This window comes from Chlorocebus sabaeus, chromosome 6, assembly GCF_047675955.1.
Source record: "Chlorocebus sabaeus isolate Y175 chromosome 6, mChlSab1.0.hap1, whole genome shotgun sequence".
Taxonomy (NCBI): domain Eukaryota; kingdom Metazoa; phylum Chordata; class Mammalia; order Primates; family Cercopithecidae; genus Chlorocebus; species Chlorocebus sabaeus.
Window position 1 is genome coordinate 17546020 of NC_132909.1, and position 25570 is coordinate 17571589.

Genomic DNA, 25570 nt, shown 5'->3' on the forward strand with positions numbered 1-25570 from the left:
GTGGGAGCTGGAGGGCAGTGTCAGGGGGATGCCTCATACCCAGTGTGTGTGCGGAGTGCCTGGGGAGTAACGGTTCAAACAAAGAAATGAATGAATGAATGAACAACTAGAGGCAGGCGCAGAGGCACAGACCCAGGAAGTCGACGCCAGACAGAGAGAGTTCCAGATGCCACGCCAGGCCTCACCACACCCTCACACACACAGATCTCTTCTTAGATAATATATATTAAAAAATAAACCTCCAATTCAGGGTATAAAAACAGAGCGAAGGCACTTGGGGGTGGGGAGTGGAGGGGTGGCCCCCACAGGCAATACTGAGATGGCCCGGGTCACCGTGGTGCCCTCCGGAATGAAGCCCTGAGTCCCCCAAGCAGAGGGCAGGAGGGAGAGATGGCCGAGGCTCATGCAGGGCCAGTGACCCCAGCTGGGCCCCTCCCAGGCGTGGCCCACAGCTCCCTCTCCTCAGGCCCTCAGGGTGTGAGATGCTGCGGCAGCTGTGTGGGTGGGGGTGGTCCCTCATGTCCTCTCCCCCATTCCTCTCCTTCTTGCAAAAGGCCTGGGGGATGTAGGAGAAGAGGGGAGATTGGGAGAGATGGAGAGAGAGACAGGGAGAGACAGACAGAGACAAGACAGGGAGAGCGGAGAGAGAAGGGGAGGTGGGGAGAGGCAGGCAGGCACAGAGACGGAAACAGAGATTATCAGAAACAGAGACACAGAGATGAGAAACACGAGGTGGAGTGGGGAGATTCAGAAAAGACAAAGAGGGAGATGGACAGAAGGGGCTGCAGGGATGCGAGCTCTGGAGGGGGACCCTCCTTTCAGGACAGTGCCCTGGCCCCCAGATCCCCCACTCACCTTCCTGGGCAAGGACCTCAAGTGCAGCCAGGCTGGGGGACAGAGTTCCCCCCAAGCTGAGACAGGAGGGGTCGCAGGCGGCAAAATTCCTCCTCCAACTCCTGGTGGCATGGGGGTCATGGATGAGGGGGGCCCCCTCCTTCCCCGACCCATTCAGGGCACCCCTGGTCCACCCCGCCCTACCTCCAGCTGCTTCATGGTCTCCTCCAAGCTGAGCAGGTTCTCCTGGATTTCCTGGGTCCGTGCTGGGCTCAGGGGGCCGCCCCCTGGGACCCCATCCCCATCTCGAGGAGGCCCCGCCCCATTGTCTTCCTCCGCAGGAAACAGAAGCTGCTTCAGGGACAGCACTGGCCAGGGGCAAGGGGGGCGGAGTCAGGAGACCAGGGGGCCAGGATGGGATCTGGGATGGGGGATTCCAAACGGCATGTGTAGGGGCTGGAGGTGAGGGTGGGTGCCAGGCAAGGCTGAGTGGATGGGGTTGGGGGATCCAAAGGGAGGTGAAGTGAGGCTGGGTTTAGGGTTGGGACAGGGCAGGAAGGTACTGAAGACAGAGATATGGTCAGGCAGAGGGTGAATATAGAGTCAAGGAAGGGATGGCGGCTGCAGAAGAAGGACGTGGGCACCCAGGACAGTGGTGCAGGCCGGGTGGGTTTGGAGCATTTGTTTTCTGGCAGCTGGGCGTAAGGAAATTTTTGACAGGGAGAGCCTTGTTCTAGTTGGAACAGAGGCACTGTTTGGGCCGGTGGCCACCCTGGAGGGGCAGGGCTGGGCTACCTTTCCGAAGGGCCGTGGCAGCGAGCTGGCCCTCGGGGCCTGGTCTGCAGAAGGGCAGGAGGTCACTGAGGATTCTCTCGGTCCGGGCTGGGTGGGGGAACAGGGAGGGCGCTCAGATCCTGCCGGGCCTCCTATGGATGCCCCTCTTCACCCGTGAGCCCCAACCTGGCCCCTCACCCAGCATCCCTCTGGTCTCACCATCAGCCGGAGACGTCTCTCGGCCACCATTGCCGTTCTCAGAGCTGCTGAGGAGGGGTTCTCGGGTGCTGAGGGGAGGAAGTGCTGGGTGACCCCACACTCCTGGCCCTGGGGGGCCACAGGGGCAGGGAGACAGAGAGCTGGAGGTGGGGAGGCAGGGAGGTCCGGAGAGAGAGACAGAGGTCGAGGCCGGGAGACAGGGAGACAGAGAGGCCCAGACAATGGAAGACACAGAGGCCTGGAGACAGGAGACAGACGGGGCAGTGGTGGGGTCGGCACACACACATGCACACACATGCATGCACATGCTCTCACGCACACACACCATACATGCACACACGTACACACACATATGCATGCATATACTACACATGCACACACAGTCACATGCTTGCGTACAGGCACACATGTATGTACACGCATGCATTCACACATGCGCACGCTCACACACACGCACACTCGACAGGACTGGGGTTTGCATTCTGGAGCTGTGGAGGGAAGCCAGCCCTGCCTTCCGGCCCCCCTCCCTGAACCTCCAGCTCTCTCCATGGCCCCCCTCACCTGCTCGGGCTGGGCCGGGGCTTAGGGCGAGAGGCAGGGGCAGGGACTTTCAGGGATCCGGCAGTCTCGGTGATGAGGGCACACCAGCTGGGGAGAAAGGCCAAACCCCTGGGCAGTCAGAGCCCCCAGACCCTATGCCGGGGCCTCCCCACAGCCCTTCTGTACCCGGGAACCCAGAGGCTTGGGCCTCCTCAACCCACACTCAGAACTCAGACCCCCCCTCACTTCTTCCGCTCCGACACAGTCTGTGCCACCAGCTCGTATATCTGGGCCTCCTGGTCCCAGGTAAAAAGGACGTAGAAGGCTTTGTGATCTGCAGGGAGAGGGGGAGATGGGACTCAGAGCCCAGGTCCCCCCAGTGCGTGCCCCTTCCTGAGCACAAGCTGGGGAAGTCACTCACAGTAGCGCTGCTCTCAGGGCTCCCATTACTCAACTCACCACTCACTGTCCACTAATATCCAGGACCTGATGTGTCCTCCTGAGCTCCCCCCTCACACCTCCTTAGGGAACCAGGCAAGTCCCCTGGCCTACCTAACAAAACCCTGCCAGCCACTCCCACCCTCCAGCTGCTCCCAGTGTTTGTGGCCCTGGTGCAACTTCCCAACTGTGTGTTTACAAATCCCTCCTCACTGGGCTCCTGGCCTTTCTTCTCATTTATACAAGACACGCCTCTGTGCAAACACCTGCAGCAGTTCCTACCTCACTTATAAAACCTACTAGGCCTAGCCCTGCCCTGCCCACCTCCACCCACTTCCCAACTTCTTTGCCAGAATGCTGACTCCCTGGCTCTGTAGAGGGTTCTGCTCCCCACTCCACAGGCAGCTCTGCCCAAAAGAGACACCCTTTGCCCTGGGCCATACAGTGGCTGCGCTCACCGGTGGCCACCTCGCGGGTCATGGCAGAGGTGAGCCGCAGCACAGGCCGCAGCATGGTCTTGCCGTCGGGCGTGGGCGTCAGCGTCCGGCTATGGGACTTGAGCAGCAGCCGCTCATCCTGGCGCTGGAGCAGCAGCAGCAGGTCATCCAGCAGCAGCACATGCACCTCTACGGGGCGAGCAGTGCTCACACAGTGCCCTCATGCAACCCCCTCCCTGCCCTTGGCTCACTGCCCCCACACCCTGCACTAGGTGGCTTCCCTGGCACTCACCCACAGCCTTGTCCTTTGTCACCCGCCACGTCAGTGGGCCCTCGTGGACCAATTTCTTCTTGGTGATGTCCAGGTTCTGAGGCAGGAGGGGGTGATGGTTCGTGCAGGTTGGCGGGGGGTGATTGGGGTTGGTGGGGAAGGGAAGGGAAGGGCAGGGCAGTGACCAGGGATGACCATAGGCTGGGGATCATGGGATTGGCATGAGGTGGGGGCCAAAGCTCTCGATCCCTGGGTATAGTATGGGATTGGGAGGACAGGCTGGGGACTGTATCACAGAATCCCCTGGGCCAAGTAGAGTAGCGGGGCAGGGGAGGCAGGAGGGTAAGGTCACACCTTGAACTCGCTTAGCATGGGGTCGCTGCTCTGCCGAAGGTGGGACAAGTCCAGGCGCCGCTGATAGTCCTTGAGCCTCTGGGGCAGAGACGGGAGCGTTATGGGGACAAGCTAAGTGCTGGGGCTGACTCGCAGTGACCCACATTGGTAAGGCGAGAGCCAAGACCAACTTCTGATGGGAGCAAGCTGAGGGTCGGACCTGACCTCCAATGACCCTCAGAGGGAGGCGCTGAGGGCCAAGCCAACCCCCAGACAACAGTGACCCTCGAGGGAGACAAGCCAAGGGGTAGGGTGTGCCTTCTGGACAGGCTGAGGTAGGGTCCACCCCCTGCTCTCATACCACCCACTGTCCCAGGTGTGGGGTCAGCCCAGGCTCACCAGCAGGTCCTCCATGTCACGCACGGCTTGGTTGACGTGGTGCAGAATTTCCCGGCAGCACTCGGCTGCCAGCTCTACTTTCTCCCGTTCCGTGGGCTCTTCTGCAGGCAAGGGAGAGAGCAGCTCTGGTGAACCCCTGTCCTGGAGGCTCCAGATTCAGCAGCCAAAGTTAGACAAAGGACAGCTGGCTGGGCATGGTGGCTCATGCCTGTAATCCAAGCACTTTGGGAGGCTGAGGCAGGAGGATCGCTTGAGACCAGGAGTTCAAAGCCAGCCTGGGCAACATGGCGAGACCCTGTCACTACAAAAAAATAAAAAAAATTAGCCAGGCACGGTGGTGTGCCCCTGGGGTCCCAGTTACTCGGGAAGCTGAGGTGGGAGGATGGCTAGAGCCTGGGAGGTCGAGGCTGCAGTGAGCCGTGATGGTATCACTGATGAAAATGAGTGAGAAAAAAAATTAAAAAGAAAAAAAGAGGAGAGCTGAGGCCCAGAGAGGTGGGCCTGTGGTACCTGTGTTCTGCCCGATGCTCTGCAGGAGCAGGGGGTACTTGGTCAGCCGCTGCATCTCCGTGGGAATCATGTCCTTCAGCTGCAGACGGCGGCACCGTGGGCGGCTCTCAGCTTCCTGCAGGAAACTGGTGCTGGCGCTGTGATGGCCCAGGCTTCGGGCTCACCCCAGGGCGCAGGCACCTAGGAGTCTGGGTTTCCAGGCCCCTCCTCCCCGGGAAGCTGGAGTCCAGACCCCGCCTCACCTGCACGAAGGCACAGAACCGAGGCTCCTTGCGTTGCTTGGCTTTGAGCTGCTCTAAGGCAAACGACTGGCGGCTGCAGAAGCGGGAGGAGATTTTCTGGAACCAGGAGCCCTCAGCACCATCAAACTACAGTGAGATTCAGGCCAGGCAGGTGTCTCAGTGGGGATGGGCAAGAACAGGCCTAAAGTACGACACGCTGGAAGCCCAGACCCTGGGACTGGATTAGGGTGGGCTCAGGACCCGCTCCGGGCCTGGATTCCAAGTGTCTGGCTGGGAGGAGGGGGAGGGCTGGGCATCTCACCCGGGCCAGCAGCACGTCTCCGATCTCCTCGATGAGGTAGCCACTCTCCTGCCTCCGCTTCATCAGGCGATCGAGGAACAGGGCTGTGGGGGCAGGAGGAAAGGGATCCTCCATCAGGGCCTGGAATATGCCGTGCGGGGCCTGCTGCGGCATGGTGGGAATAGGGCTGCAGGTGTATCTGTGTCTGCTCTTCAGGGCCGGATGGCGTATCTGCCCCCACCCTATGTGAACCCTGGGGTTCCCGAGCAGGTTGAACCCAGGGCTAGAACAGAGCTGCCCGTGGGGCAGTGGGGTACACAGAGGGACCCTGGCCCTGCACTCACAATGCACCTCGATGAGCTCGTCCAGGCTGGGGAAGATGTTCTGCAGCTCCTCCAGGGAGAAGAAGAGGCCGTCCGCCATGGGCTGGAAGAAGAGGTCGTGCAGCACCCGCAGCATGCGCACGTGGGCCGCTTCTGTCACCAGCAGCTCTGCAGGGCCACCAAAGCAGGAAGCACGTTGGGGAGGGTGCAGACTACGGGGCATGACCTCAGGGGCAGGCTAGAGGAATGAGGCAGAGCAGGGAGGAACGCTTCCTAGGTTGGTGGGAAAAAACTCTCTCTGGCTAGCCACGGTGGTTCACACTTGTAATGCCAGCACTTTGGGAGGCCAAGGCAGGAGGACTGCTTGAACCCAGGAGTCCAAGATCAGCCTGGGCAACATGGTGAAACCCTGTTTCTACCAAAAATTAAAAAAAAAAAAAAAAAAAAAGCCTGAGTGTGGTGGTGTGTGCCTGTGGTCCCAGCTACTTCGGAGGCTCAAATAGGAAGATCCCTTGAGCCCAGGAGGTTGAGGCTGCAGTGAGCTATAAGGGCATTACTGCACTCCAGCCTGGGCAACAGAGCGAGACCCTGTCTCAAAACAAAACGGCTGGGCACAGTGGCTCACACCTATAATCCCAGCATTTTGGGAGGCCGAGGAGGGTGGATCACAAGGTCAGGAGTTCGAGAGCAGCCTGGCCAATATGGTGAAACCCCATCTCTACTAAAAAAACACAAAAATTAGCCGGGTGTGGGGGCAGGCTCCCGTAGTCCCAGCGACTTGGGAGGCTGAGGCAGGAGAATCACTTGAACCCGGGAGGTGGAGGTTGCAGTGAGCCAAGATCATGCCACTGCACTCCAGCCTGGTGACAGAGCGAGACTCCATCTCAAAAAAACAAAAGAAAACAAACAAATAAAAAAAACTTCTCTTGGTGGAGTCATTTGCCCTCTTAAAAGCCATTGAGGGGCCAGGCGCGGTGGCTCATGCCTGTAATTCTAGCACTTTGGGAGGCCGAGGTGGTCAGATCACGAGGTCAAGAGATTGAGACCATCCTGGCCAACACGGTGAAACCCCATCTCTACTAAAAATGCAAAAATTAGCCGGGCGTGGTGGCAGGCGCCTGTAGTCCCAGCTACTCGGGAGGCTGAGGCAGGACAATCCCTTGAACCTGGGAGGCAGAGGTTGCAGTGTGCCGAGATCGCGCCACTGCACTCCAACCTGGCGACAGGGCGAGACTCCGTCTCAAAAAAAAAAAAAGGCCATTGAGGAGTCCTCAACCCACCGCCTTGCCTTTCCCCTTTTGCTGTGCCAGCCAGCCAGAACGACCAATGGTCCCCGTTTGCCTGCACGGGCTTTCAGTAATAAAACTGGGAATATCCTTAGCAAATGGGGACAAGCTGGTCATCCCGCCCACCGGCAAGCTTGCAGCTGTGTTTAGTGTCTAACCATCAAGCCACATTATACAGTGGTTGACAGCCTCAGATCCAGGGACCCCCGCAGAGGGCATATGTGTGAGTTTCAGGGGTCCTAGAAATCCCCTGAGTCTAAGTGCACAATTTTGTATGTTACGCATATTCTTTCTGGGGAGAGAAACTGCTATCCTGTCCAACATGATAGTCACCAGCCACGTCCAACTCTTTACATTTTCGTTAATTGAAACGAAATTTTAAAAGTCAGTGCTCAGTTGTATTTAGTGCTTTTTTTTTTTCTTTTTTTTTTTTTTTGAGACAGAGTCTTGCTCTGTCACCCAGATTGGAGTGTGGTGGAGTGATCTGGGCTCACTGAAACCTCTGCCTCCTGCTTCCTGGGTTCAAGCAATTCTCCTGCCTTACCCTCCCGAGTATCTGGGATTAGAGGCATGTGCCACTACGCTTGACTAATTTTTTTTTTTTTTTTTTGAGACGGAGTCTGGCTCTGTCGCCCAGGCTGGAGTGCAGTGGCCGGATCTCAGCTCACTGCAAGCTCCGCCTCCCAGGTTCACGCCATTCTCCTGCCTCAGCCTCCCGAGTAGCTGGGACTACAAGCGCCCGCCACCTCGCCCAGCTAGTTTTTTGTATTTTTTTAGTAGAGACGAGGTTTCCCCCTGTTAGCCAGGATGGTCTCGATCTCCTGACCTCGTGATCCACCCGTCTCGGCCTCCCAATGTGCTGGGATTACAGGCTTGAGCCACCGCGCCCGGTCCGCTTGACTAATTTTTGTATGTTTAGTAGACATGGGGTTTCACCATGTTGGCCAGGCTGGTCTTGAACTCCTGACCTCAAGTGATTTGCCCACCTCGACTTCCCAAAGTGCTGGGATTACAGGCATGAGCCACTGTGCCCAGCCTAGTGCATTTCGAGTGCTCACCAGCCACAGGTGACCAGTGGTCCCCATGGTGAGCAACACAAATACAGCACATTTCCATCTTCCAGAAAGTCCTAATGGATAGCACATGGCTCATGTTTTTTTTTTTTTTTTTTTTTTTTAATTTTTATCATGTCCTTAGAAGGATCTGTGACTCAAAAAGTACTCAACTACTCCCCTAAAATTTTTGAGTAAGTACCTTTTTTACTATGAAGTAATCTGTAAATAAGCTTTCAATCAAGTCCAAAAGCTTTCTCTTGGGCCGGGCACAGTGGCTCACGCCTGTAATCCCAGCACTTTGGGAGGCTGAGGCGGGCAGATCACCTGAGGTCGGGGGTTCGAGACCAGCCTGACCAACATGGAGAAACCCCGTCTCTACTAAAAATACAAAATTAGCCGGGCATGGTGGCGCATGCCTGTAATCCCAGCTGCTCAGGAGGCTGAGGCAGGAGAATCACTTGAACCTGGGAGGTGGAGGTTGCGGTGAGCCGAGATTGTGCCATTGCACTCCAGCCTGGGCAACAAGAGCAAAACTCTGTCTCAAAAAAAAAAAAAAAAAAAAAAAAAGCTTTCTCTTTTTGCCACCAGCCTCCCCAGCCACCACACAATTAGCACAGGAAAAAAGGAAAAAGACAAAAATGATACACTCATCATGTCTCCATGCAGAAGCAAGCACTGTGAATATACTGATCATTCTCCCAAACTTTCCCCTGTGGGGATCTTTTCTCCCCTAAGCAATTAAGATCAAACTAGTAACAACAATCTCATTAAAATGCTCTTCCTTGACTGGGCCTGCTGGCTCACACTTGTAATCCCAAGCCTTTGGGAGGCTGAGGTAGGAGGATCACTTGAGCCCAAGAGTTCGAGACCAGCCTGGCCAACATGGTGAAACCCCCATCTCTACAAAGAATACAAAATTAGAATACAAAGAATACAAAAATTAGCCAGGCACGGTGGTACATGCCTGTGGTCTCAGCTGCTTGGGAGGCTGCGGTGGGAGAATCAGTTGAGCCTGGGAGGGTAAGGCTGTAGTGAGCCGTGACTGCACCACTGCACTCCAGCCTAGAGACCAACTAAGACCCTGCCCAAATAAAAATGACCAAAAAAAAAAAAAAAAAAAATGCTCTTCCTCTGTGCCCAGCACTATGCTAAACATTTCACACAAATCGTCTCATCTTCATGACAATATCTGAGGTAGGAACTATTAGTACCCACATTTCGCAAGTAAGGAAATAAAGGCTTGCACCAGAAATGCAGTGTTCTTAACATCAGCACTGTCTTGCACTACTCAAAATTTTTGGAAACGTCCCTTCCACAGTGGCATTCACATTCCATCGGAGTGGTCTCTGTTGGAACAATCTGAACTTGGAACAAGAGGGAATTTGAAGCTGCCTTCAAGTTCTGCCTATGATAAATAACACCAAGATGAACATGTCTCTGCACCTGTCTTTGCCAGAGCTGGACTGTGTCCTTGGTCACAGTGGGGCAGACGGGGGCGGTACTCACCGCTGATGACCTCCTGCCGCTTCACCTGGCTCTTGGGCAGGCTCTGCAGGGTGTCTGGTGGGACAAGTTCCCGCCAGCCGGGAGGCTCTTCTGGTTCAAGCTCCAGTCCTGACCGCCCCGGCTCCCCCTCATCTCCAGGCTCAGGGCTGTGGACGGAGGCCTTGTTAGGGCCCCAGCTTGGGCCATCCCAGGAAGCAGCCTTCAGCCTCTTAGAGCATTCAACCCCGGTCAGTGGCCTTGGCATTCGATGCCCCCAGGGTGGCCCGTGCAGCAGACCAGGATCTCTAGATCTGACTACACTAGAGTCCCCAGATCTCTAGAAGCATTCTACCCCTCCTCCTCCAAGGTCTGTGACCACAGTTGGCCTCAATGACCTCAGCCTCCAACGCCCATTCCTGTGACTCTGATAACAATCCCTCCCTGGTTCTCCAGGCTGCCTCAGTGGATGGGGGAAGGGAGAGGGTTGACATACGTGGCTCGTCGGGCAGGGCCAAGCACTGCCGTGGCGGAACTGGGGTCCATGTCCACGTCGCTCCTGGAGCGGCCCCCACCCCGGCCCTTAGCCCCGAGGCTGCCCCGGGAAGGCCGGCGGCGGTCACTCACCCGCAGGCTCTCTGAGCGCCCCAGACGCCCTGATAGCCTGGACCCCGAGGCCAAGGACAGAGTCAGGCAGAGGCCGGGTACAGAGACAAGGAGAGACCAAGACAAGGACAGAGACGAAGAGAAACCAGGACAGGGACAGAGACGGGGAGAGACCAGGGTAGGGACAGAGATGGGGAGAGGCCAGGACAGGGACAGAGATTGAGGAGAGAAGAAGACAGGGACAGAGACAGGGAGAGACCAGGACAGGGAGAGACAAGGAGAGACCAGGACAGGGACAGAGACGGGGAGAGACCAGGAGAGAGACAGAGACGGGGAGAGACCAGGACGGGAGCAGGGGTGACCAGGACAGGGATCAAACATGCAACAGAAGAGAGAGGAGAGAGTCAGAGGAGTGGTGGGATTTTAGGGGCGCTGGGGTAGTAGGGGGTGTCGGTGGGGGGATACTGAAATTTGATGGGGGAAGGGATGGGGAACCCAGGATGGAGCGTAGGACTGACCCCCTCCCTTCCCTGAGGTAGGGGGATGGCAACAGAGGGGTGTTTATGGGGTGGGGAGGATTTCCATACTTAGCTCTTCAACTGGGAGGGTGATGTCCCCACCCACCCCTCACAGGGAGTGAAGGGGAGGGAGTGGCCATGGGGAGAGGGGAGGGGCTGGGAGAAATGGGGGAGGGGCTAGCCCTTCCCCCACCCAGGGCCCAGGCACCCACCTCTTCCACCTTCTGGGGAGAGAGGGGCACAGGGTCAGAGGTGGGCCCAAATGGCACCCGACCCACCTCCCCACACCCACCAAGGGGTCCCCAAAGCAGCGGCACAAGGACGGGCAGGGGGCAGAGCCTGCCCCCCAGCTGTAAGGGGGACAGGGCCCCCGGGGCACAGAGCAGAGGGGTGGGGGGTTGAGGGACGGGTACCAGGAGGCAGGAGCGAGGCGGGGTGGGGTGGGGGGGCTTGAAAGAGAAGGGGAGGAAGGGCTGAAAAAATGGAAAGTGGCAGGGAGATCGGAGGGGGATGGAAAGTGGGGAAAGAAAATCCAGGTGAGAAAGGAGGGGGGAAATAAAGGAGATGGAAGGAGAGGTGGAGAGGAAGGGAGGAGGAGAAAGATCAGTGAAAAAAGGAAGGAGAGGAAGGAGGACAGGAAAAAGTAAGGATAAAGGAAAGGGGGGCAATGAGGAAGCAGGAGGGAGATGAGAAAAGGAAAGAAGAAGGGAGAGGAATGGCGAGACCCAGAGAGCAGCAGAGGAGCAGGCGGAGCGAGAGGCTGGGACAGGCAGGCGCAGATGGCAGTGGCGACCCTGCACCCACCCACCAGCGCCCAGTAAGCCACGGCCCCCACCCCTGCACCCCAGCCTGGGCACCTCTCGGTTTCGGCCCCCTCATCGGTACTCTCTGGGGGCGCCGGGGGCTCCAGGCTCATTGGGCCCTGCGGGGATAAGTCCCCCAGCTCCAGGGGGGCGTCAGCACCTGTGGGGTGGAGGGAGCAGGGCTGGCTGGAGGGCCTCTGAGGCCACAAGACCCACACTCTGGGGGCTGGAAATGTGGGGGCTAAAGCTACCCAGTGCCTGGCAGACACCACGAGGCTGCAATGTACTTCAGCACGGGACAGAAAGATGTTAAGACCTCTGAGAACATGACCGTGGGCCACTAGGGTCAGGGGTGTGAAGATGCAACAGAAGTGGGTGCCCTTCTGTGTCCTGGGGGGATGGCGACCCCAGGCCTAGCAAATAAGTCACAAACATCTCTCCCACCCAACCAGACTGCAGCCTCCTGAGGTCAGGAGGGTCTGAATTCTGTGCTGCCTCCACATCCATTCATCCTCCCCACCCTCTCATACTCCTTTAGAGACAAGGAAACGGAGGCTAATAAACGGGAGTCTTATCCAAAACACTAAATAAACACGAGGAGTCAGCAGAGCCGGTGTGTGAGCCTGGGCCTGGCCATGCAGAGATCCAAGGGCCTGAGGCCACAGAGGTGTAAGGACGGTGAGGGATGAAGCTCATAGGGCTGGCGGGCTCCCCACCTAGGGGGCCAGCAATGCAGGTCAGAGGGGGGATTGGTCATGTACTCAGGGAAGGTTCTGGAAAATGAAGGGCTGATGGAAAACGTAGTCCAGGGGGGTGGGAGACATGGCACCAGCAGAGAGGTCAGAGCCTGGGAGGAAAGTCGTGGAAAGGGCAAACTGAGGGAAGGGGAAAGTTACGCATGACAGTGGTGACCAGGAGCAGGGAGGAGCGGATGCTAAGAGCAAAGGGGAGGTGTTGCTGAGGAGTAGCTTCCATCTGGGGGTGCCAAGGGGGCAGGCAGCACCCCCACCCTGGATCCCCGGGCCTCACAGAGCCCTGGCCCAGGAAACTCTCACCTGGTTCCCGGTCTGGGCTGTCCAGGGACAGAGGGTGCAGAGAGACTCCAGGGGTGTCCTGCCCAGGAGCCCCAACATTCCGGTCCCGAGAGGGAATCCCCAGGCCTCCCTTCCGGTCTGTAGCACCTGGCTTCTCAGCTGGGGAGACGGTGAGGGAGAAAGAGGGAGATGAGAGAACAGTAACTCAAATCTACAACAACCAGGGGATGCAAGAGGCTGTGCTCAGGCCCTTCCCCACCATGACTAGGAGGCCCTCCTGCCTCAGACCCAGGAGCCCCCATCCCCTCCTCCCTCAGACCCAGGAGTCCCCCATACCCTCTGCCCTCAGACCCAGGAGTCCAGGCCCCCAGCCCCTCCTCCCTCAGACCCAGAGGTCCAGGCCCCAGGCCTTTCTCCCTCAGACCCAGGAACTCTCCCAGCCCCTCCTCCCTCAGACCCAGGGATTCAGGCCCAGCCCCTCCTCCTCACACCCAGGGGTCTAGGCCCAGCCCTTCCTCCCTCAGACCCAAGAGTCCCAGCCCCCAGCCCCTCCTCCCTCAGACCCAGGGGTCCAGGCCCAATCCTCCTCCCTCAGACCCAGGGGTCCAGGCCCCAGGCCTCCCTCCCTCAGACCCAGGAGCTCCCCCAGCCCCTCTTCCCTCAGACTCAGGGGTCCGGGCCCCCAGCCCTTCCTCCCTCAGAACCAGGAGTCTGAGCCCCCAGCCCCTCTTTCCTCAGACCCAGGAACTTCCCCAGCCAAGTGCAGGCCCAGTCCCTCTTCCCTCAGACCCAGGGGTTCAGGCCCAGCCTTTCCTCCCTCAGACCCAGGAACTCCCCCAGCCCCTCCTCCCTCAGATCCAGGGGTCCAGGCCCAGCTCCTCCTCCCTCAGACCCAGGAATCCAGGTCCCCAGCCTCTCCTCCCTCAGACCCAGGAGTCCAGGCCCCAGCCCCCTCCCCCACAGGCCCCAGGGATGGATGCTCTGGCTACAGGTCCATTACCATCAACCTCTGCTTTGAGGTGTCGAAAATCTGGAACTGAAATGAGAGAGAGTGAGACAGTGAGTGGGAAGAGCTGGGGAAGACAGGGGAGGGCAGAGGCCAGAGCTGCTTTACCCTGGGGCTCTCCCCGGTTCCAGCGGGCGGCATCCAGGATGCTGCTCAGCCCCTTCTTGGTCTTAGCAGGCTCGTCCGACCGCCGGTTCCCCATCACCTGCAAGAGGCGGGGAGGAAGACCAGGCTGAGCATCTCTGAGACAACCAAGCAGAATTTGACGCCAGGTGTCCAGAGTCATGGGGCTCCCAGGGTGTCTCTGGAGAGGAAAGGGTCAGGACAGGGCACTGAGGGAAGCACCTTTTTCCGGAAGAAGTTCCTCCCTGACTTCTTGTCCCCACTCTTGGTCCGCACCCCAAGGTGGCGCATGTACACGCCAATGGCGTTGACCACGGCAGCACTGTAGGGAGGAGACAGTGAGGGCTCAACACACACAAAGAGACACACACACACACACACAGCCACTAGAGGCAGAGGCCCAGCCTTCCCATCCTGACCCCACAACTACTTCCCATGAGACTCTCAGGAGAGATGAGAGGGTTCAAAAGGACAGGGGCAAGGGCTGTTACCCAATACCCAGGACCCAGGTGTCCAGGTCCCCAGCCTCCTCCTCTCTCAATCCAGGAGTCCAGGCCCCCAGCCTCCTCCTCCCTCAGACCCAGGAGTCCAGGGCTCCAGCCTCCTCCTCCCTCAGACCCAGGTGTCCAGGCCCCCAGCCTCCTCCTCCCTCAGACCCAGGAGTCCAGGGCTCCAGCCTCCTCCTTCTCTCTCAACCCAGGAGTCCAGGCCCCCAGCCCCCTCCTCCCTCAGACCCAGAAGTCCAAGTCCCCAGCCCTCTCCTCCCTTAGACCCAGGAATCCAGACCCTCAGCCCCCTCCTCCCTCAAACCCAGGAGGCTGCACACCTCTCCCTGCCGCCCTCCCTGCCCCCCTCACCTCTTTTCTTCATCGGTAGAGATGGTATGTCTGTAGGAGGAAGAGAGATGTTTGTGACGTATTTGCTAGGTCTGGGGTCCCTGCCCAGCCAGGACACATCTCAGGGTTGTTGTCCTGGGATAGGCAGGGGGAAGAGAGACAGAGAGGGGACACTGCGGAAGGGATCGGGAAGGACCGTCACAAGAGGGAGGGAGGTCTCTCATCCAGGAGGACGGGATCCAAGGGCCAGATCATGGACAAGACCCAGAAATGACAAGGGAACCCCAAAGTTGGAAAGGGAAGACTCAGATCCAAGGTGAGTTAAAACGCCAGGGCAGAGGAAGAGCCCCAGTGCCAAGAAATGAACCCTGACGCTGAAGAGGGAACCCGCAAATGGGATGGAACATGCCAGAGGTAGCAGGGGTGCCCCGGTGCTAGGGAGGGGCAACGCTCCCACCAGGGCTGGCCCACTCACTGCATCTCCTCCAGGTGCATGAGCAGCCGCTCCGCCACGTGCCGCTCCCGGGCCTCGTAGCTGGCTCGGTCTCGCCCAACCCAAGCCTCCAGCTGGGCCAGCTCCTGCTCCCAGGGCGTCATGCCCATGAGCCGCTTGGAGCGGAAGTCCTCCAGCTGCCGGCCCACGGCTGTCTGCTGGCTTTGCACCACCTCCTGCACGAACCGCCGCTGGACATCCTCGGAGATCAGGTCAGCCCGAGTGCGGTCTGCAGGGACACACGTGGGGGGCTAGGGTCCACTTCCTGGTGGCTTGGACCACGGCCCCCACCCACCTTTGGACTCCAACAGCCACTCTTCCTGAGGCCGCTGCCAGGAAGGAATGAATGAATCTCGGCTGTACGAGCAGAGCATGGGAGTGCGGCCTCCCTCCCCTTGGCCTCCTGGGAGGTGTAGTCCCTGCTAGACACCTCTCCCTCATCCCATCCTTCTCCTTACCAAGTTCAAAGGCGACATTGGGAGGAACCGGCACCCGCAGAACCTGCTCAAGAGAGAGAATGGGGTGAAGAGGAGCACTTGGTGTGCTGAGACGCAGACTGGGAGGACTGCCAGGAACCCTGACGTAAGTGAGGGTGCTGGGGAAAGCCTGGGTCAGCAGCTGCCCTCAGGGCAGAGGTTGGGGACCTCATGGTGACTCTGCAGGCCCAAACAGGGATTGCGGGGTTGGGGCAGCTTGAAGATCTCTCACCGCTGTCTTCTCCAGGAAGCTGTGATAGAAGTCCAGGAAGGCCTTCTTGGCCTCCTTGGGGCCCAGTGAGCCCAGCATGTCGGCATGCAGACAGCAAAGCTGAGGGAGACACACAGTGTGACTCTCTGCTCCCCCACCCCGCCTCAAACCACAGTCTCCCTTTGAAGAGGGCCTTCCTCGCCTCCTGACCACCCCATGGTTAAGGGACTCAATTGCCACCTCCTCCGGGAAGTACTCCCTGACCTCCACCCCTAACACCAGGCCCTGGGTTCCCCTGCAGCCTCCCTGGGGCCGCCATTCACATTTTCTAATTTTCCATCCTGTGCTGTGGTCCTTTGTGGTTCTTCATCATGGTCTCCTCCTGGCAATAATGACACCTACTACTACTGTCTATACTGAGGGCTTACTGTATACCAGACGCTGCTCTACACCCTCTACGTGCATTAACATGTTCAAGTGTAGGGACCGTGAGTATCCCCATTTTACAGATGAGAAAACGGAGCTCAAGAAGTTTATTCAAGCTTAGTGACACAGCTAGGCCGGGCATGGTGGCTCACACCTGCAATCCCAGCACTTTGGGAGGCCGAGGCAGGTGGCTCACATGAGGTCAGGAATTTGTGACCAGCCTGGCCAACATGGCAAAACCCTGTCTTTTTTATTTTTAGTAAAATAAAACAATTAAAAAATTAGCCACGTGTGGTGGTGGGCACCTGTAATCACAGCTGCTTGGGAGGCTGAGGCAGGGAGAACTGCTTGAACCCAGGAGATAGAGGTTGCAGTGAGTGGAGATTGTGCCACTGCACTCCAGCCTGGGTGACAGAGCGAGACTGTTTCAGAAATAAATAAATAAATAAAACCCAAAATCACACAGCTACTAAGTGGCAAAGTTAGGATTCGAATCCAGGCAGCCTGTCTCCACTACACTCTGCTGCCTAGAAAGACTGAGCAGCTCAAGGGTTTGTGTGTGTTGAGGGGTGTTGTAGGTTGATCCATCTGTGTCCCAGATGGTGCCCTGTGCCTACTGAGGGCTTGTAAAGCACAGGTGGACAAGTGGGGCTCACTGTGTCATTCGTCACACGTTTCCTGAGTGCCAGCCCCTGTGCTGGGTGACAGTGGGGACTCCAACCTGCCCTGGCTCCTGGGGGCTCTCATCTGGGAAATGAACTCACTCCAATGGGAGTGGGACTTTTTCTCCTTTTTCTTTTTTGAGATGGAGTCTTGCTGTGTCACCAGGCTGGAGTGCAGTGGCACGGATCTCGGCTCACTGCAACCTCTTCCTGGGTTCAAGCAATTCTCCTGCCTCAGCCTCTGGAGTAGTTTGGATTACAGGTGCCTACCATCATGCCTGGCTAATTTCTTTGTTTTTTTTTTTTCGCCTAGGCTGGAGTGCAGTGGTGCAATCTTGGCTCATCACAACCTCTACCTCCCAAGATCAAGTGATTCTCCTGCCTCAGCCTCTCGAGTAGCTGGGATTACAGGCGTGTACCACTGTGCCCGGCTAATTTTCGTATTTTAGTAGAGATGGGATTTCACCATGAGGCTGGTTTTGAACTCCTGACATCACGTGATCCACCTGCCTCGGCCTCCCAAAGTGCTGGGATTATAGGCGTGAGCCACTGCGCCTGCCCCATTTTCATATTTTTAGTAGAGACAGGGTTTACCATGTTGGCCAGGCTAGTCTCAAACTCCTGATCTCAAGTGATCTACCCGCCTCAGCCTCCCAAAGTTCTGGGATTACAGGCACGAGCCACCGTGCCCGGCCCCACCTTTTATTTATTTATTTCAAGACAGGGTCTCACTCTGTCGCCCAGGCTGGAGTGCAGTGGTGCAGTCACTGCAGCCTCGACCTCCCAGGCTCAAGCCATCCTCCTGCCTCAGCCTCCCAAAGCGCTGGGACTACAGCCATGAACCACCAGGCCTGGTCCTCCTTCTCCACTTTCAACAGTTTTAACAAATCTATATCCACGCTCCACACTCCCCAAATACAGCAAAATTCTAAGAGAGGCCAACAGGACCTCAGCTACCAGAGCCCAGGGGACCACAGCTATCTCTGATCGGCTCCCCACAAGCTGATGAGGTGAGGGAGCTGTGTGATAAACCTCAAAATGCCCAGAGGCTGCCGGGGTCACCTCGGGCAAGTCCCTGACCCTCTCTAGGCCTGTTTCCACATCTGTAAAAGAACATGGTAGTCAGCACGATCCCTGGGCTGATGTCCATGATCTGGTGTTCTAGAAACCCCAAGGCTTGAATGGGGGACCCCCTTGCTCAGAGGGCCAGTCTCCATGCATGTGGTTGTGCGGGGAGCCACTCTTCTGGAAAGAGAATGCAGACGGGGGAAAGACTGCAATTTCCTAAATTTCTGCATATCTGATGCTTTGGTATCAGGATGACCAGCCTCTGGTCTTGCAGCTAACGTATTCTTCTTTCCGCATGCCTTGGGCGCTTCTCCCCACTCTATCGATTTTCTCGTTTTCTGGAGGGGTCTACTACGCATGTCCACATGGTGCAGTGCCCTGGCTGTCTCCAGCTCCTATGCTGTGCTGGGCTGGACCGGGTCTTCTTGGGACGAGACCCTTGTCTGCAGATCCACTGCCCGCCAGCACTGTGGCCTCTTCCTTTCTAAATCACCTGCTGGTTTTTCTAGACTCTGCAGGTGTTTCTGGATGGCACAGTTGTCCATCCACATCTCCCAGGTATCTTCCGCCTCATACGGAGGCTTCTGGATCCACAATTTTGTGGTCTCCTTTGTGAGCTGTGTGTGGTAGTTTTCTTGTTTCTGGATCAGGGCCTGCTGTGCCCCCTACACCTGGGATGGCTAACAGCCTTCCCCCAAGCACCAACCCTGAATGACTGCGTGCTGGCATCTGCCGAGAAGGCTTTGGAGAGAAGGATTTGGTACCCCAGAGTCCACGGAAGGGCACTGCCACAGGCTGATGGGGAGCGCTGCCACAGGCAAAAAGTGGGACGGGATGTGGTTTCTGCCAGGCTGCTGGACTCTCTGTGGCTCTGCGGGGTCCTGCCATGTGTACCCTGCCCGCTGTGCACTGAGATCTACCCTGGGCACCTGTAAGCCTGTTGAGGTCACATGGCGTGCTTTCTGGCTCTTGTCTAAGGCATTCTCTCTTTCTAGATCTGGCACTCTGTTTTCTAGATCTGCTTTTCCAGACCCTCCCAGCACTAGCTCGCTGGTTTAATTCGCCAAAAGCTGTGCCTGTCCCAGCCCCACCCCTCCCTGTGCCCACCCAGCCCTGCCCTCACCAGGGGTCCTGGCTCAAACTGCAGGGCCACGTGCTGCAGGAGGGCCATGAGGTGGGCTGGGCGCCGCTTCACCTGCTCCAGGCTCTGGAACTGGCTGTTTTGCTCTTCTGAGTTCTGGGGGTTCAGGCAGGGGTGAGTACAATGGGGAGAAGAGGAGGGGCCTTGGGGTTGACCCTACCCATTCCTGGTACTTCACAAGGGATCCAAGCCAGGGTTAGCTCCTGGGAAGTGGGGAGTGGTGACAGTGTCCATGAAATAATGATGACAGCAAGGGCAGGTGGTCAGGGAGAATGGATGAGACTTAATATTATAATGGTGGATGATGAGGACAGAAATTAGGAGAGAAAAAATTGGGGTCCCTGCTGGGGGAGGAGAGAGCAATGATAAGAAATGGGGTTAAGAGTAAGAAGGGTGGGCATCCATGCTGCTGTGTGGGCTCCGAGTATGGGGTCGGCGAGGTGAGGAGGGAGGTACCACGGAGATGAGAGGATGGGACAGACCGTGGGAAGAGGCCGAGAAGACACATCTGCGGGTGGGAGAGGACCCGGGGCAGGATGCTGAGCCTGGGACAGAGCTTTCCACCCTATCTCCCACTCACCGTCTCCAGCTCGTTCTCAAAATCCTCATCCTCTGCCCCGATGATGCTGACGGGAACCAGGCCAGGCCGGGAGGGGCCTGGGGAGGCCTGTGGAAGGGGAGGGCAGCTTCAGTCCACAGAACTCCCCACCCACAGCCCCAGAGTCCCCTCACCCCTTGCTCTGTCCACTCACCGCCCCTCGGGCTACGTCTTCCATCTCCCTGGGCTCTGCAGGGCTGGGGGAAGAGGAGGGGCTGCGGTTAGGAGGGTGGGAGGAGGTGGCCCAGGGTGGTTACTCACAGATTCCTGGCCCAGGTGTGAAGGTGAGTAAACAGCCTCCCCCATCCCGGCCTCCGCAGCTCAATGGGGCCTCTGTGTGGCCACAAAGAGCCCTTCAGAGACCCGCCAGGGGGCGGGAGCCCAAGGACGGGAGACTTGCGGGGGCAGGCATTGGAGGCTCAGGAGCCTGGGTCCATGGGAAGGCTGAGTCTGAGAGCCTGCAATCTGGAGTCCCTAACACTCTCATGGAAGAGGGGGCTGGGGGACTGGACTCCCAGGTTGGAGGGATCAGAGGCCTGGGGGCTAATTCCTGAGAGCACAGCCTAGAGGCAAGCTGGGATGGGAGCGTTAGAGGAGAGGCGGGAGAGAAGTGGGGTGCAGGGGTCTCCTCTGATCTGTGACAGGCCTGGGGCAGGATGTTGCTTGGAACCCACCAGCCCCACTTCCTGTGACAGGAAGTCACAATGACAAACCCCCAACCCCCAACTCTCCACATAAGAAAACAAAACTCAGAACCCTCCTCCCTCAGGGACCAGGAGTCCCCAAACCCAGTTCTTTCCCCCAGGGACCTCTTCTCTTCCCAGGCTTCCAGTCCTGGAAAATAAGTGATGGGACCTCAGACAGCCCATCTCCAAGGTGCGTCTGTCTCCTCCACCCTACGTGCACCTTGGTCTGTCTGCAGCCGGCTCTCCTTGGCTGTCTGTCCCTCGAATCTGTCTCATGTCTTGGTCTCTCTTCACCCTGTTTCCTGATTTTTCTCTTTGCCTTCCTCCAGAACTGTCTCATTTTCCCCACCGTCCCTGCCTCCCCTCCTTCCATCTGTCCTTCTCAGAGGTGACACCCCCTTCCTGCTTCTGTAGCTCTGTCTGTCCTGTCCCTGTCTCTGTGCCTCTGTCCTCCCACATCTGGTTTCTGCAGCTACCATCCTCACACCTCTCTGAGTCACGGTCTCAAGTGCTGTCTCTCATCTCTCTCCATCCCTTTTTCTCCCCCATCTCTTGCTGTCTTTCCCATCTTTGTCTCTCCTTGAGTCTCCACTTCTCTCTGAGTCTTTCCACCGACATCTTCTGTGTCCTTAATTAGTCTGACTAATGCCACGGAGCCCGTGTCAGGCGGGAAGGAGCTGTGGAAAGAGGGGTGGGGTGGACCAGTGGGGGGGCTCCCCACAGCCCAAAGCTATTTATAACCCTAGCTGGCAGAGACCCGCCCTTCTCCTGCTTTATGGGCCTCCTCCCTAGCTCCCCAGTAAATGGTAACCAGGATTTTGATGATTAAACAATGATGCTTTCTGGAGTGCCCAAATGCCACCCTGAGGGTCCACCTGGGGAAGGCATCATTTTTATTCTTTCCCATAAAGAGTATTTGTCCAATATCTAAGCTCGGGCAATTCAAGATTCAAGCACTGCTAAACATTCACTTTAATAAATTTGCAAACTGGCCAGGCGAGGTGGTTCATGCCTGTAACCCCAGCACTTTGGGAGGCCAAGGTGGGAAGATCGCTTGAGCTCAGGAGTTCGAGACCAGCCTGGGCAACACAGTGAGACCCTGTCTCACTATGAAACATGACCACGGACGTGGAGGGTGCATGCTCATCCCACTCACAGGCAGAAATGCTCAACTGAGGCAGGGAGATTAAAAAAAGGCAAAGGAGGCTGGGCGCGGTGGCTCACGCCTGTAATCCCAGCACTTTGGGAGGCTGAGGTGGGCGGATCACGAGGTCAGGAGATCGAAACCATCCTGGCTAACATGGTGAAACCCCGTCTCTACTAAAAAAAATACAAAAAATTAGCTGGGCATGGTGGTGGGTGCCTGTAGTCCCAGCTACTTGGGAGGCTGAGGCAGGAGAATGGCATGAACCCGGGAGGCGGAGCTTGCAGTGAGCAGAGACCATGCGCCACTGCACTCCAGCCTGGGTGACAGAGCAAGACTCGGTCTCAAAAACAAAACAAAACAAAACAAAAGGCAAAGGAGGGGATGCTCATTATCTCTGCAAGTGCTTGGTGCCAGGTCTGGAACTGTGTGCTTGCCAAGTTCTTATCTCCTTATTCCTTTTTTTTTTTTTTTGAGACGGAGTCTCGCTCTGTCCCCCAGGCTGGAGTGCAGTGGTGGTGGATCTCAGCTCACTGCAAGTTCTGCCTCCCGGGTTTACGCCATTCTCCTGCCTCAGCCTCCCGAGTAGCTGGGATTACAGATGCCTGCCACCTCGCCCGGCTAGTTTTTTGTATTTTTTTTTTTTTAGTAGAGACGGGGTTTCACCGTGTTAGCCAGGATGGTCTCAATCTCCTGACCTCATAATCCACCCGTCTCGGCCTCCCAAAGTGCTGGGATTACAGGCTTGAGCCACCGGGCCCGGCCTCCTTATTCCTTATCACAATGATAATGAAATGATAGCTGACACATAAGAGACACTTAGTAAGTGCCAGGCATGACATCGCTGGTTTACAGGTAATAACTCATTTAATCCTCTCAGTGACTCCAAGAGATTATTATTATTCTCATCTCCATTTAACAAAGAAGGAAACTGAGGCACAGCTCATATGAAGCAGAACCAGGACTCAGACCTAGGCAATCGGGCTACAGAGTTTATGCATTTAAAATAAACTGCATTTGGTGGGCCCAGTAGCTCACATCTGTAATCCCAGCAGTTTGGAAGACCAAGGCGGGTGGATCACTTGAGCTCAGGAGTTCAAGACCAGTCTGGCTAATATGGTGAAACCCTGTCTCTACAAAAGATAGCCAGGTGTGGTGGCTCATGCCTGCAGTCCCAGCTACTTGGGAGGCTAAGGTGAGAGGATCGCTTGAGCCCAGGAGGCAGACGTTGCAGTGAGCCAAGATTGGGCCACTGCCCTCCAGCCTGGGCAACAGAGTGAGACTTTGTCTTAAAATAAAACAGGCCGGGCGTGGTGGCTCTCGCCTGTAATCCCAGCACTTTGGGAGACCGAAGCAGGCGGATCACGAAGTCAAGAGATCAACACCATCCTGGCCAACACAGTGAAACCCTGTCTCTACTAAAAATACAAAAATTAGCTGGGCATGGTGGCGCGAGCCTGTAGTCCCAGCTACTCCGGAGGCTGAGGCAGGAGAATCGCTTGAACCCGGGAGGCGGAGCTTGCAGTGAGCTGAGATCGCGCCACTGCACTCCAGCCTGGTGACAGAAGTGAGACTTCGTCTCAATAAATAAATAAATAAGACAAAATAAAACAAAACAGAGGGCATTGCTTCAGAGCATGGGGAGTCCCCACCCTACCCTTCACAAACTAAAATGTGAATCAAAGCTCTGAGACAAATCACGTCTTCTTATGGATGCCTGGAAAAGCCACGGGTATGTGGTCACTGTGGCCTAGGCAGGAGTGCAAGTTGGATACGGCTGCTCCACAGAGGCCTGGGGGCTGGAGATGATGGAGGCGAGGAGTGTTGCTTGTTTAGGACGAGGGGTTGGGGGGGTCCCACAAAGGCTGGAGAATTATAGGTGAAGCTGTCAGAGAATACATGGATCTCTACAGGCAACTGACAAGGCCTGGGGGTGGGGGGTGGCGGGTCCAGCAGAGGGAGCACTACGTGCATTGGGCGCTGGGGGGTTAGGGCTGGTTTAGAAGGTCCATGGGTTGGGGGGCTACATGGGTGCTTGAGTTCTATGGAGGGCTCAGGGTCTATAAGGTGTTGAGCAGGTGACTCGGGGTCTCCAAGAACTTCTGGGAGCCTTAAAGAACCTAAAAGGAGTCATTGGAATGTGTAACTCCCCAGATTCTATTTGACACATAGTGGGTCTAAAGGATCCAGGGATCATACAGCATCATGATTCTGTAGGGACAACTGCCAGTCTGTGGAACCTCCGGAGACTTAAAAGGGGCTCAGAATTCCATAGGGGTGCGTGGTGGGTCCCGAGACCCATGGTCTGTAGAGCCCCGGATTCCAGGGGATGCTCCTTATCTATGAGGACCCCACGTCTATGAGAAACCAGTTATCCATGGGGGGCTTGCAGGAACCTGGAGGGTCTGAAAGACTTTGTAATCTATACGGAATGTGGCTGGTCTACACGAGCCCCAAATCTTACATGGACGTGGCCGGTCTTACGCGGGCCCTAAATCCTACGGGGGACGTGGCAGTGTGCACGGCTAGGGATGCCGGAGAGGACGTGCAGAGTCAGGGTCTGACGCCCGCTGGGGACCGCGTCCCTCACCTGCTCCAGGTGGAAAGAGAAGCCACCACCGCCACCGGAACCGAAGCCTCCGCGCGCCGGCTCCGCACTCTCCCCACCCCTGCCGCCGCGTCGCTCTAGCCGCCCTGAGTCCACCTTTGCGCCCAGCTCCACTCCTCCTGCCAGCCGCTCTAGCCCGGCTCCTGCCAGGCTCCGGCCCCGACGACTCTACTCCTCCCTCCGGCCGCTCTAGCGCTGCATTGCGCCACGCAGGCCAGATAGGGCCGCTCTGGCCTGTCTTGGAGGGCCGGCGTTTCCGTATCTCGACTGCCCCCGTCACTCCCCGGGCCCCGCCCCGCGCCCGGAGGTGCAGATGAGTGCAACTCCTCCCGAGTTCGATCCGAGATCTCCGAGTCACCCCGGCGCTGAGCACTGGGACCGCGGATTGGGGCTCCCCGTCCTATTAGTCTCCCCACTTAGGGGACCCGCTGAATTTCCAACGCTTGTACATCAATCCCCTCCGTCCCCCACCCCACCCCCCTTCCTTTGGAACTGGAAAAGCAAAAGTCTTGAGTTCCAGCACATCTTTCCCTCTGACATGCAGTGTAATCTGCAAAAAGTAATGACTACTATGCAGGCCTCAGTCTTCCCATCTGTACAATGGGAGAAGGCCTCCAGCTCTCTCCCTACACTTGTCTCCCACGGTATAATTAATGACCTAGAAAAGAGCTTTCCTAAAACTCTTTCAAATGCACTCTGCAACTTTCAGCTTCACAGCGGCCCTCGTCGTTGTTATTGTTGTTTTTCTTTTTTAGGTGGCCCTAAAGCATGCGGAGGTTGGAGGATGGCGCTTTGCGGAAAGCACGTGCGAGTTCAAATCCCAACTCCACACTGTCTCACGATGTGCGTTCCCTGGGACGAGTCGGTTTGGCTCCCCGGGCCTCGGTTTCCCCACCCGTACAATGGGAGTGATCGTCTGTCCTCCACTGAGCAGATGGGAGGCCTTGGCCCCGGCCTCGCACCGTTCGTCCCCACCTAGGGGGTACTCGTCAAGTGTGAGTTCTCCCCTCTTTGCTCCCTTTAACAGATGGGAAAACTGAGGCCCGAGGAGGTGCGGCCGCTGGCTCCGTGGGGTCCGAAGGAGGCCCCTCCGCTGGCGGCAGCGCCCCAGCCCCTCCCTCCTCCACCCCACTTCCCCCAGCAGCCGAGGGGAGGAAGCCGGGCGGGGCCGGAGACCGAGTACCTGGTGTCCGCGCGGAGGTGACCGGCGGGGCGCCCGAGGTCGGGCTCGGCAATCCCGGGCCCTGGGTCCCGGCTCCCGCTTCCTGGCTCTGGCGGGGCAGGAAGTCGGGGCGTTTTTCCGGAGGCCCCCGCCCCGCCGCCCCTCCCCGCTTCCTGCCCGCGCCCCGCGCCCGCCCGGCACCTCCGCTTCCTTCCCCTTCTCGCCGCTTGCCCGCCCCTCCTTCCCCGCTGCGCCCGGGTCCCCGCAGGCACCGGCCCCGCCCCGGCCGCGCCCGGGCTCTCCCCGGCTTTGTCCATCGGTCCGTCCGCCGGGCGCGGGCTCCGCGGGGCTCGCATCTCCTGGCTGGGGTCACCTCCCCGGAGGTGCTGGGGGGCAAGCCCTGCTCCCCATGCGCCCCACACCGAGCCACACCGACCTCCCCGGCTTTCCGCGTCTGTGGTTCTCTTGGTCTTGCGCCCTTCCTTCGCCTCTGTGGGTATGCTCCCGCCTGCGTCTGCGTCCCCTTCTCTGTCCCTCTGTCTTTCT

At 57.6% G+C, this 25570-nt stretch overlaps 1 protein-coding gene across 5 annotated transcripts; it reads right to left on the bottom strand.

The window, feature by feature from the left end:
* Positions 1–205: 205 nt before the first annotated feature.
* ARHGEF1 (Rho guanine nucleotide exchange factor 1) lies at positions 206–25169 on the bottom strand. Of its 5 annotated transcripts, XM_073016389.1 has the most exons (30): positions 25046–25169; positions 19579–19621; positions 19407–19493; positions 18809–18922; positions 15551–15649; positions 15301–15343; positions 14825–15071; positions 14371–14400; positions 13736–13835; positions 13499–13595; positions 13385–13420; positions 12406–12543; positions 11405–11510; positions 9920–10087; positions 9448–9593; positions 5622–5768; positions 5299–5381; positions 4998–5123; positions 4756–4870; positions 4246–4346; positions 3868–3945; positions 3535–3610; positions 3264–3431; positions 2614–2701; positions 2389–2475; positions 1828–1895; positions 1630–1716; positions 1039–1202; positions 856–956; positions 206–556 (listed from the first exon to the last, which is right to left on the bottom strand). In XM_073016389.1, the coding sequence occupies exons 2-29, from the start codon at positions 19600–19602 to the stop codon at positions 873–875; spliced, it is 2907 nt and encodes a 968-aa protein (XP_072872490.1). In that variant the 5' UTR covers positions 19603–19621; positions 25046–25169; the 3' UTR covers positions 206–556; positions 856–872. The 5 variants fall into 5 exon arrangements, with proteins under 5 accessions (XP_072872490.1, XP_007995129.1, XP_007995128.1 ...); XM_007996938.3 differs by lacking the exon at positions 9920–10087; XM_007996937.3 differs by lacking the exon at positions 9920–10087 and having other exon boundaries at positions 1828–1967.
* Positions 25170–25570: the final 401 nt, after the last annotated feature.

Excerpts from the sequence above, each read along its gene's own strand:
- ARHGEF1 (XM_073016389.1), bottom strand. The coding sequence starts at position 19,602 with ATGGAAGACGTAGCCCGAGGGGCG. Across the intron at positions 13,596-13,735 it reads GGAACTTCTTCCGGAAAAAG|GTGATGGGGAACCGGCGGTC; the intron begins GTGCTTCCCTCA and ends CGCCTCTTGCAG. Across the intron at positions 12,544-13,384 it reads CCTCAAAGCAGAGGTTGATG|CTGAGAAGCCAGGTGCTACA; the intron begins GTAATGGACCTG and ends CCGTCTCCCCAG.